The sequence below is a fragment of the Lolium rigidum genome, chromosome 5 (assembly GCF_022539505.1).
Source record: "Lolium rigidum isolate FL_2022 chromosome 5, APGP_CSIRO_Lrig_0.1, whole genome shotgun sequence".
Taxonomy (NCBI): Eukaryota; Viridiplantae; Streptophyta; class Magnoliopsida; order Poales; family Poaceae; genus Lolium; species Lolium rigidum.
Genome location: NC_061512.1, coordinates 204,035,429 through 204,047,056, shown reverse-complemented (window position 1 = coordinate 204,047,056; position 11,628 = coordinate 204,035,429). Strand labels below are relative to the sequence as shown.

The 11,628-nt window shown below is 45.4% G+C and overlaps 1 protein-coding gene across 1 annotated transcript; it reads right to left on the bottom strand.

Moving 5' to 3' along the window:
• Positions 1 to 2,808: 2,808 nt before the first annotated feature.
• On the bottom strand, positions 2,809 to 5,986 carry LOC124656965 (lysM domain-containing GPI-anchored protein LYP4-like). The gene is made up of 5 exons (XM_047195610.1): positions 5,302 to 5,986; positions 3,506 to 3,623; positions 3,264 to 3,428; positions 3,143 to 3,174; positions 2,809 to 3,023 (listed from the first exon to the last, which is right to left on the bottom strand). Exons 1-5 carry the CDS (start codon positions 5,984 to 5,986, stop codon positions 2,809 to 2,811), a joined length of 1,215 nt encoding a protein of 404 aa, XP_047051566.1.
• Between the last annotated feature and the right edge of the window lie 5,642 nt (positions 5,987 to 11,628).

Below are 11,628 nucleotides of genomic sequence, written 5' to 3'. Positions count from 1 at the left end.
CAAGCGTGCCCTCTGTGGAATTATTTGGCGATATGGAACTACTGCACGGAACGGGATACGATAGGGTGGCCGGGGCAACGCGAGGGGAGGATCGGAAATAAGAGCGCCGCATGATGGTGGATTGACGATGAATCGGAAAGAAATAAATTAATTACCGTTTTAACATCTCATTAACGTGATTCAGGTGGAAATTGAACGAAACATCAGGGCGAGCGAGCAGGGGGAGAACAAACAATCGTGGACCATGTGATGTAACCAGATGGACGGTTCAGATTCAATTTTCCAACGGCACTTCGTGCCTTTATAAGTATAGTAGAGATAACTGAGAAATTTTGGCCATAATTGCAACTGCAACTTCATATAAATAAGTTGCACAAATCAGAATGCTAATCTAACTGTTTCGAAGTCGATCAAGCTCTAACTTAATTCACGGTCGGCTTAGATCTATCAAAACCGTATTTTCATTTATTTTATCACATGAATATGGGCTTGTGTCAAATTATTCATGGTTTTTCTTTGGTCATGTGCATCTTTGTTACTTTTTCGACAAAGAGCATATATTAATATGACGGAGATACCAATTACACCCAGTCTCTGCAATAACGTATGTCTCTAGTGGAATTACGGATGCACAGATTGAAAAAACTGAATAATTACATCAAATAAAAGTCCCGCTACAACGATCTATACCTTGGAGCAGCAAAATGGACATCACCAAGACAACACCAGGAGTCCAGCAAAGTCGTCACTCTCAAAACAATGTCTTCAACAAGCACATTGCCATGCACAACCAATTAATGTTAGACTTTGGATGTCACCCTGAAACATACTTCTCATGTGTATTCGCCCAACTAGCATGCCGCTGCTCCAAGTCACGAATCACCAAGCCAATTCCTCATCGCCGCCCGGAGTTGAACCACCATCGCTAGTCCTAAGATCTCGCCATGACATTCCCCGCCAGCACCATAGAACGAGAACATGCCCCATGATATAAACAGCCAGCAGAGCTTCGAAGTGCTCTCTTTGAAACCAAACGGTTAGAGAGAAAAACACAGGTGCGTATGACCGAATCCCACTCCATCCAGCAATCTCCGGTGGAGAACGCCGACGGATCCTTCCGGAACACGCCACTGCAGCCAGATCAATGAGGCCAGGCAATCGGTAGGTCTTCGTTTTGACATTGAGGAGAAACCCTAGGACCGCCACCATTATTCGCGAGACCGGCAGACCCCCACGTCGCGAGCCGCCTCTATGCTGGATTGCCCGGAGAGGAAAGATGCAATCCAGGCGCAAGGCTGGAGGTCCGGCGATCCGAGGGGCCTCCAGGCCCCGTCACCCCGATCGTGGCTAAACCCATCTGGTCAGATCGAACTCAACCTAGATCTCGGCCCGATAATCCAGCCATCCGTCATGCTCGTCAAAGACTCACCGGAGGCGCACTGCCTCCTTGTGGTCGCCGCACCGATGGATGGCCTCGAGAGTGAGGTCCCGGCCGGAAAGCTGCGTCGGCCTGTGCTCCCATCGAAAGCATCTACGTTATTTAGAGGCAGATCGGAACTCTCGTTTGTAGAGTGCTGATATAGTTTTGAGTTAATAAACTTCCTTTATCGACAAAGTAGGGGCAAACAATTCCATCGTGCCACAAACAATTCAAGCGAGGATATCCTGGTCCCTGAATAAGAATGGCATTTTCTCGACTAAATCTGTTTATACCTGGCTGGAAAAAGGATTGGCTGGTTCGCATAATAAGTGGGTCTGGAAAGCTAAAATTCCACTTAAAATTAAAATCTTCATGTGGCAACTTGGACAAGATGCTTTGCTCACTAGAGAAAATCTGAAGAAAAGAAACTGGGCTGGTTCTCCCTTATGCTCTTTTTGTGGTCAGTTTGAAACGAATAATCATCTTTTTTTCACCTGCCATATCTCGAAAGTTGTCTGGGAAATTCTGGGAATGTCTATTGGTGCTCGTTGTGTGCCAAATTCGTTTTGGCAAGCTATGGCCTGGTTCCATTCTTTCATCCCTCGCATGGAACGTTTCTATGTGGTTCTTATTGCTGCTGTTTGTTGGGCGATTTGGTCTGTTAGAAATAAAGTTACTTTCGAGAAGCATATTTTCAGATCCCCTAGTGAGATTATCTTCTACACTATTTCGCTGTTGTTGTACTGGGCAGGTCTTCAAAAGGAGGTGGACAAGGAGCAGCTGACTGGAGGCGCTAAAAAGCTGATGCACTCCGCGACGATCGCCTTCTCTGCTCCATCTGCTGCTTCTGGCAACAGGGAGATGCTGCTGATCAATGCTCCCTGAAGTTGTTTTGGTCGTTTGAAGCCCCTGGAGTATCTCAAGAACTAGTGATGGCTTTTGTGCCTGTTAGTCTCATTTTTTTTTTGGACCTGTTAAATCTTCCGTAGGTTCGTGTGTTTTTCCTGTGGAAAACTTGTGACGGAGTTTCGGTTTGTGATATCAGGTTTTTGCCCCATAGTGTATGTTATCCACAGTGGGTTTCCTGATATTGCGCCAACTCGCTTCCTTTCTCCTACCCCCTTTTCTTAGTTGTTTGTATTTCGAACTTGGTATTTCCGTTGAATGCAATGGAAAGGGGTGGAAGCCCGGTTGGAAAAAAAAAAAACAATTCAAGCGAGTGCGTTTCCAATTTTACAGGGGAACCACAAATGAGACCAGCAAGCAAAAGGAAAAAATTGGCACAGCACAGCTGACAAGCCCCCAGCAAAACAGATATGTGCTCCTGTACAAAAAGAATCAATCGAAGATTCGAAGGTTCTCTCACAAGACTCCATTTCGGTGCATGGTTACCACCGCATGGTAGCGACAAGGCAGAGCGCGAGCAGTATCACGGCAGCGCCGCTGAAGTGCCGGCCCCTCCTAGGTACACCGGAGACAGCGTCCGGGCTGCCCGTGGGATTGTTTCCTCCTCGCAATGTCATTGGCGCCGGTGAAGGGCCGAGGTACGTCTGGAAGAAGGACGACGTCGGCGGCGGGATTAGCGGCGGGAACTGGTGCTGGCCTGCGCACAGGAACGGCACAATGTGTCAGAGACTCGAATAATATCAGCAGCTTTACCATGACAGTATGATACAGTCACCGGAAAATGGTGATGAGAAATGGCAAGGAAAATCAAGTAACCTGGGCACAGAGGCTTGAGCGTCGTGGTTAACCTGAAAGATGCAAAGATCGTATGATAAAACAGAACCGTCTCTGAACTGTAAAAAGAGGTCGATTTGGATGATGTGCGACGCTGAATTACGTGGTGATGATTGTGCCGTTGGCGTAGCCGCCATAGTCGCAGGAGGTGACGCTGCAGCCAGCGCCGGTCATCACGAGGGTGAAGTTGCCGAGCATCATGCTGCTGTTGCTGCACTGCATGCTGGAGCACGTCGAGTCCGCGAGTGGCGCCGGCACGCAGAAGAGGCTGAAACCAAGAGCAACGGCGTCAGACAGCCCGAACTGGTAGATCGAGATCTTGGGAAGTCGGCAGTGGGTGCCTACTCCAAGTTGGCCGGACCACAGCTGCACTGGACACAGCGATTGGCAGTCACTGCATAGGTCCCGTTCGCGACGGCCAACCCATAATCCGACGTGAAGGTGGGGAAGGACGAGGAGCACGCTGTACATCACCAGGAAAACGAATGGAAGGATGTCACTGAATAACTGTATATCAAAAGAATGAAGCGAAGCAAATGATAGAGTGAATAATTGATGCCGTCGACATCCTGATCTCACAGAGCATCTGCGGATGGCCATGAATGCAATTTTGTCCTCTTTTTCTTCAGACAAGACAAAGTGTGATTCTTAAGTACACGGTTTTGTTAGTACATAGTACCCCGTAATTTTTACCAGCCCCCCACTGGGGCAACATGATGGAGCGCACTTGACAAATAAACTATTCACTGTACCAAGAACATCTCTTACCCGATCCCTCAATAAAGAAATTATCGGATGATCTTCATCTGATGAGGAAGACGAAGAAGATGAAGATTTGGAAATGGCTATGTTCATGATTTTGATCAAGGATTTCTGGAAGTCGAGGCTAGGATCTCAATTTGTCCGTGGGTGGATCAACCGAGGTAGAGCAGAGGGATATGTCATATGTCAAGATCATGAGAGATTATTTCAACCCCAATGCAACCTATCAAGATAAACATTTAATAATTTGGTTTATAACATTTAATAATTTGGTTTATTACATCTATTAATTCGGTTTGTAATATTGAATGTTTGGTTCAAATGAATTGATTTGCAGCAAACAAAATTTTGCTCCTCTAAGTTTTTTGGGATCGGTATGAATGGCTAAATTTTAAATGAGGAAATATCGGAAGTTAAGAAATAAGGAGGTTTTGGTCCTCTTAAGTTTTTTGGGAACGGTTAGAGATGCTATAACAGAGGACAAACCGGCAAGAAAACGGAGGACCAAACTCACACTTTGTGCACGATATTAACAAGGTTTGGCATGTACATATTCTTAATAGTCAAAATGTGTAGTGCTACATGTTTTCGCTTTCCAGTATTTTCATTCGCCATCACGAATCAAAAGCAGCCGTGAAAAATAAATATGAATTATTTTTGGCCCAAGCTTTTCGGCGATGGGTGTCGCTTCGCTTGTTATTAAAAGTAAACCTTCTTACGAATTTAGATCACAGTACAACACTAGGTCAGACGAGTAACTAGCGGAAACCCTCAGCAGCACACTAGTGCCCGTAATTTTTTTTAAAAAATTCGTAAACAGTTTATATATTTTCTAACGACTGTTGCAGGAAGCTAAGTGACAATTTTTTGGCAAAAAAAAAAGTTTTATAGGTCTATATACAGCCACATTTTTTTGGTAGCTCAAAATACAACGGACTTTTTACCAAAACTTTTCACAATTACGCAGGCCATATATATGTATTCACAAAAAATACTCCTATTTGAAAGTTCAGACTACCGATATCAAAAATTTCAAATAGCGGGCACCATGTGCCCTGGAGCTGCAAATCGAGCATGCATAGCCTCGGCCCCGGGAGCAAATCCTCGTTCAGCAACTAATCCGAGAGTAGCTGCTATGCTGCCACTAGTCCACTACTCAAAATGGACGGCGTTTCAAATTTTCAATCAAAGGTGTGCGCATCAATGTCTAACTAGAGCGCGCGCGTGAGTAAATGATAAATGGTCACCGACCGAATTTATCGGCATTCATCGGTCTGACGAAACCACGCAGCTACGCACGAGCACGCACGTACGGTGCGCCTCACGAGATCCATGAAGAGGCGACACAAGCACAACTGATCGACAAGCGCGCGGCTCACCTGGCAGCGGGAGGACGACGATGTCCCCGGCGGCGACGTCGGGGGTGGCCAAGTCGTTGACGCTCATCACGTCGGTGGCCGTGGTCCGGTACCTCGCCGCGATGGCGGGCACGGTGTCCCCCTTCGCCACCACGTACGTCAGGTACACGGCGGGCACCCCGTTGTCCGCCCCGCCGAAGCACGCGCAGTGCAGCGGCACGGACAGCGTGGCTCCGGCGTCCAGCGCGTCGTCGGCGCCGGCCTCGAGGATGTCACTGGATTCCCGGATCCAGTCCGGCGCGGTGAGCCCGCCGTAGACCTGCGAGGCGACGGAGGCGAGCGTGTCCCCCTGGGGGGAGACGTAGCGGACGGAGGTGGCCTTGCGGATGCCGTTGGAGCAGGCGCAGGGGACGGGCACGCGTAGGGTGATGCCGGCCGGGAGGATGCGGTTGGTGGCGTCGGGGGCGGCGAAGTCCATGGCGTTGGCGGCGAGGATGGCGAGCGGGTCGGCGGCGAAGAGCGCGGCCAGCTCGGCGAGCTTGAGGTCGGCGTAGAGGGTGTAGGAGAGCAGCGCGGGGCAGGCCGTGGAGGAGGTGCAGGGCTCGACCGTAGACTTGGACGCGGCGCCGGGCGGTCGCGTGCAGGCGACGGCGGCGAGGAGGAGTAGGAGGAGGTGGTGGAGTGGGGTGGACGCCAGTGGCAGCATGACGGTGGAGGGTGGTCGGGACAGAGCGGCGTGTCGATTGTTGACTTGGAACCTCCGGAAATGCAACGATATATGTGGGCGTCCCGGGCTTATCCCGGACGTCCAATCATGCGTTGAGATTCTTGCAACCTCTGTTTGCATTTTGTGGAGAACACCCTGAGTTATATTATTCTACTGTCAGCAAGCCCCTTTCCTTTTACAAAAAATGAAAATGTGTCTAGGAGGAACTAGACACTTTTTGATATAGTAGAAGCGGGACTTGGCGTGACAATTCCGAAATTCGTCCCTGACAGGAATCGAACTCCGGTCGTTGGGGTGCGCCACTGCGACCCCAACCACTGGGCTAAGCCCACGTCGTCAGCCCCTTTCCTTTTACATAACAAACCCCTTTGTACATTTTATAGAACGTGTACAGAATCATTGGATGAGAGCAGCTCCTTGATGTTAAAAAATGGAAGGAGATTTGCCTATTATTTATGTACTATCTTGATTAGTCTAATTTTTTTCCAAATTTTTGCAACATCCATGGTAGAGGAAAAATGATGGTTGGGAAAAAGAAAAGGTAGATTCAGATCCGAAATTAACATTTGGAAGAAGGAAAATTCATTGAAAAAGCGAAAGGGAGATCATACAAATAAAAAAGAAAAATTCATGGTCGCATGTATCCACGAGTAGGGAATTCACAGGAATTTTTAGTCATTTTCAAAGCAATCATATCAACATCAGGATCTGAACAAAAAAATTGTACATGGCGCGTACATTTGGATCTGAGTCATATCAAAGCAATGAGTCAATTTCTTCACCGTTCATAACAATGTCAGGATCCAAAAAATGTCAGGATCCAAAAGAACCAAAAAAAAAAGTTAACCACATGAGACTATCCAGCTCATCCGCCGTTCACCCCAAACAAGAACACCCAAATATGACAGCAAACAACATGGGGAAAAGATGAAAAAGAAATCATGTAACTATGTAGAAAAACTGCGTTGTGGAACCTCGCGGTTTCCGGAGGGTGGTGTGACTGTGAAGGGATCAAGGAATAGTGGAGACGTACTACAGGAAATTGTGCTGCGCGCGCGACTGCTCTTCGGATCCCGTGATCTTTGTCGGCCGGATGAATCTAACGTCCACGACCAGGGTATGCTGCCTATGCTCGCTTTTGTTTTAGGCCAAATTGCTAGAGGATAATGTTATTTGTAGCGTTTGCCAAAACAGAATGCTTGGTTGTGTCTTTGTTAGGTATTATTACAATTATGTGTTATATTTGCAGGCGTGGGCCGCCACATGTGCAGTGTGTGCAAGCTACACAGAGCTCCAGGATTTTAGGAGCCCCAAATTCCTATATATAGGCATGTATACTTGACTTACTTGTATAGAAAGAAAAAAAAAGAGTAGAAAAACAAGGAGACTTACCTTGGCCTTCCCGCTTGATCGCCGAACGATAGCTAGACGACAGGGCGCGCATGCATGTCATGTTGGCAAAAATCTGATGTGGCATCAATTAATGAGGTGAGAGATGAGAGTGGTAATATGAATATATGATACCGTATCATAACACGTAAAACTAGAAAACTTAATTGCAAACACATCATGTACAAAAATTTGCATTGAGATTTTACAAAATATTAAATATGATGATACTATGATACTATCTTATAATACTATGCATTGTAGATGTAGTATCATAAACTAGTATCATGTGCATGATACTAGTGTATGATACTTCCCATTGTGACTAGTCTGAACGTGAGCGAGCGAGGCCCAAACCTAGCAGTCTAGCACTCTAGCATGCAACCTCTACCGTCGAACCGTCCTCACCTTACCGAGCTACTCTCTCTGTCCACAAATAAGTGGACATCTAGGTGAAGACTTTATTCACAAAAGAGTGTACTCATATCTTCCCAATGTATTTTAATTGCTTCTTACTCATCGTACAGAAATAAACCCAATAATATTAAGCATATGTTTTTCTTGTTTTTTACATGCACTTAGCTAATTGGAGATGAAAGAATTAAAGAGGGAAGATGCATGTTCTCGATATATTTTTCACTCTACTTCCTAATTATCTTGAAAACCCCACGTGTACACTTATTTATGAACAGGAGTACGCGCCTAGCGGAGATTTGCGTACATGTTCGCCTCCTCGGTCCTCACCTGTTCCGATCAATCCATCTACTAGGCAGCAGGGTGATTCATCTAGGAACTAGGAAGTCAGCGATGAGCGAGCAATGTCTCCTTGACCCCCAAGACACCCCGAAGCGACGGATAGCTCGAGCTGCGAGTGGACGAGGTAATTCAAATTTTCTCATCTTCTCCATTCTGCGATGATTGGTGATACGTCTCAAACGTATCTATAATTTCTTATGTTTCATGCTACTTTTATGACAGTACTCACATGTTTTATACACACTTTATGTCATTATTATGTATTTTCCGGCACTAACCTATTGACAAGATGCCGAAGCGTCAGTGCCTGTTTTCTGCTGTTTTTGGTTTCAGAAATCCTACAATGAAAATATTCTCGGAATTGGACGAAATCAACGCCCAAGGTCTTATTTTTCCACGGAGCTTCCTGAAGACCGAAGAGCATACGAAATGGGGCCACGAGGCGCCCTAACCATAGGGCGGCGCGGCCAGCATGGGCCCGCGCCGGCCTATGGTGTGGGGCCCCTGCGCCGCCTCCAACTCTGCCCTTCCGCCTACTTAAACTCTCCGTCGCGAAAACCCTATTACCGAGAGCCACGATACGAAAAAAGTTCCAGAGACGCCGCCGCCGCCAATCCCATCTCGGGGGATTTAGGAGATCGCCTCCGGCACCCTGTCGGAGAGGGGAATCATCACCCGGAGGACTCTACATCACCATGATCGCCTCCGGACTGATGTGTGAGTAGTTCATCCTTGGACTATGGGTCCATAGCAGTATCTAGATGGTTGTCTTCTCCTCATTGTGCTATCATGTTAGATCTTGTGAGCTGCCTATCATGATCAAGATCATCTATTTGAAATGCTACATGTTGTGTTTGTTGGGATCCGATGAATATGGAATACTATGTCAAGTTGATTATCAACCTATCATATATGTGTTGTTTATGATCTTGCATGCTCTCCGTTGCTAGTAGAGACTCTGGCCAAGTTGATACTTGTGACTCCAAGAGGGAGTATTTATGCTCGATAGTGGTTCATACCTCCATTGAATCTGGGACAGTGACAGAAAGTTCTAAGGTTGTGGATGTGATGTTGCCACTAAGGATAGAACATCGATGCTTTGTCTAAGGATATTTGTGTTGATTACATTACGCACCATACTTAATGCAATTGTCTGTTGTTTGCAACTTAATACTGGAAGGGGTGCGGATGCTAACCCGAAGGTGAACTTTTTAGGGATAGATGCATGCTGGATAGCGGTCTATGTACTTTGTCGTAATGCCCTAAGTAAATCTCATAGTAGTCATCATGATATGTATGTGCATTGTTATGCCCTCTCTATTTATCAATTGCCCAACTGTAATTTGTTCACCCAACATGCTATTTATCTTATTGGAGAGACACCACTAGTGAACTGTGGACCCCGGTCCATTCTTTTACATCTGAATACAATCTACTGCAATCATTGTTCTCTGCTGCTCTTCGCAAACAAACATCATTTTCCACACCATACATTTAATCCTTTGTTTACAGCAAGCCGGTGAGATTGACAACCTCACTGTTACGTTGGGGCAAAGTATTTTGATTGTGTTGTGCAGGTTCCACAATGGCGCAGGAATCCCTGGTGTTGCGCCGCACTACACTCCTCCGCCAACAACCTTCACGTGGCCCTTGACTCCTACTGTTTCGATAAACCTTGGTTTCTTACTGAGGGAAACTTGCTGCTGTATGCATCACACCTTCCACTTGGGGTTCCCAACGGGCGTGTGCTTTACGCGTCATCAAGCTAAATTTCTGGCGCCGTTGCCGGGGAGATCAAGACAAGCTGCAAGGGGAGTCTCCCACATCCAATCTCTTTACTTTGTTTTTGTCTTGCTTTACTTTGTTTTATTTATTGCTTTGTTTGCTTTCTCTATATCAAAAATACAAAAAATTAGCTACTTGCTTTACTTTATTTACTGTCTTGTTTTCGTTCTCTATATTAAAAACACACAAAAAATTAGTTACTTGCATTTACTTTATTTACCCACTACAAGAAATATGTTGATTTGCGACCCTTCATTTTCATCATTGAATCGTCATAGTATTTCATCTATGACGATTCTATGACGAAAAATGGATTGTCAAAAACGGAGCGTCAGGAATCAACCAACATGACCTTTTAATTGGAATCGTCATTATCGTATATGACGATATTGGATCGTCGTAACCACCATGACAATCAAATATCGTCACTGGCAATCTAGGCATGCCACATCAGATCCTATGTGGCCAATCGGACGTGGCAAAACTATGACGAAATTAAATCGTCGTAATCCAAAATCAGCCCGGTCCATTTTTGTAGTCTGCATGGGTTAAGCCCATTAATACCAGCCTTTTTTCTCCTAGGCCTTGGCCATTGCCAATCCATTTATCTTTTGGGCTTTACCTTTTTACATCCATTGTTTAGCCTTTGTCTTTTGGGCCTTAGCCTTTTTTGGTCCATTTGGTTTTCATCCCTTGACCTTTTACATTTTTTGTTGTTGTTTGGGCCCCTTTTTACGGTGCATATATGTCCAATTATCAAAGCGCTCATCTGATTAGTTCTCTCTTGCCTATTTGTCAGGTTTTATTTTCAAATAATTTGACAGTAATTAAACAACATATAATTCTTTTGAAAAGAGCCATAGTTAATCCACGGTTCTCATATACAAGAACGACACAAAGATGCAAATGAAGCTAGCCCAGATTGTAAACCAACCCTACAGCAGCAACATCCATTATCAATCAAATAATTAATAAACTGAAGGATGTCCTTCTAGCCAGACTCAGCTCCCAACCTCCAGGCATATATGCTGCCAGGTACACTTCTTGCTGCCCACTACTCGTCTGCACCGCACCCTCTAGCATCGCATCGTAGCAGCTCGCTACCAACTACCACCGGTCCAAGAACAATCCTCCATCGTATCCTCGTCCATCCATCCTGCATGACAACCATGCAAAGGAAAATTAGTCCACAAGTATATGCTTAACCGGTCTACGCCAACAATCAAAACCATTCAGGTTTCAGGAAATTAATACCTATATAGTAATCATGGACGAGTGAGGATTCAGAGCTTCACGCTTCAATTTTCTTGACACCCAGAGCTCCTGTAAAAGAGGAACCACCACATTTTTAGTCTCAAAGGGAATACCTATATATATTTACACCAAATCGAGCAACTAGGTCTGAATCACTTTCGAAGGCACAAATGCTCGCATATTAATAGGTGTCTATCGTGCTTCTTTTGCATGATCAACAAACAAAAATTATCACACTAATGCAGGAATAAGACGAGATAGTGAGCAGATAGTTCTCAATCAACAATAATCACACTAATGTTGTAACTAATGTTGTGCTAGGCAGGCCAATATTACGTTGGTTCCAGCAATTAAGATCAAAGATAGCTAGTTTCTAAAGCAAAAAAAAAAAAAACTTGACGTGACATAACAAACTGCAAGGAAGTATTGCATTACAT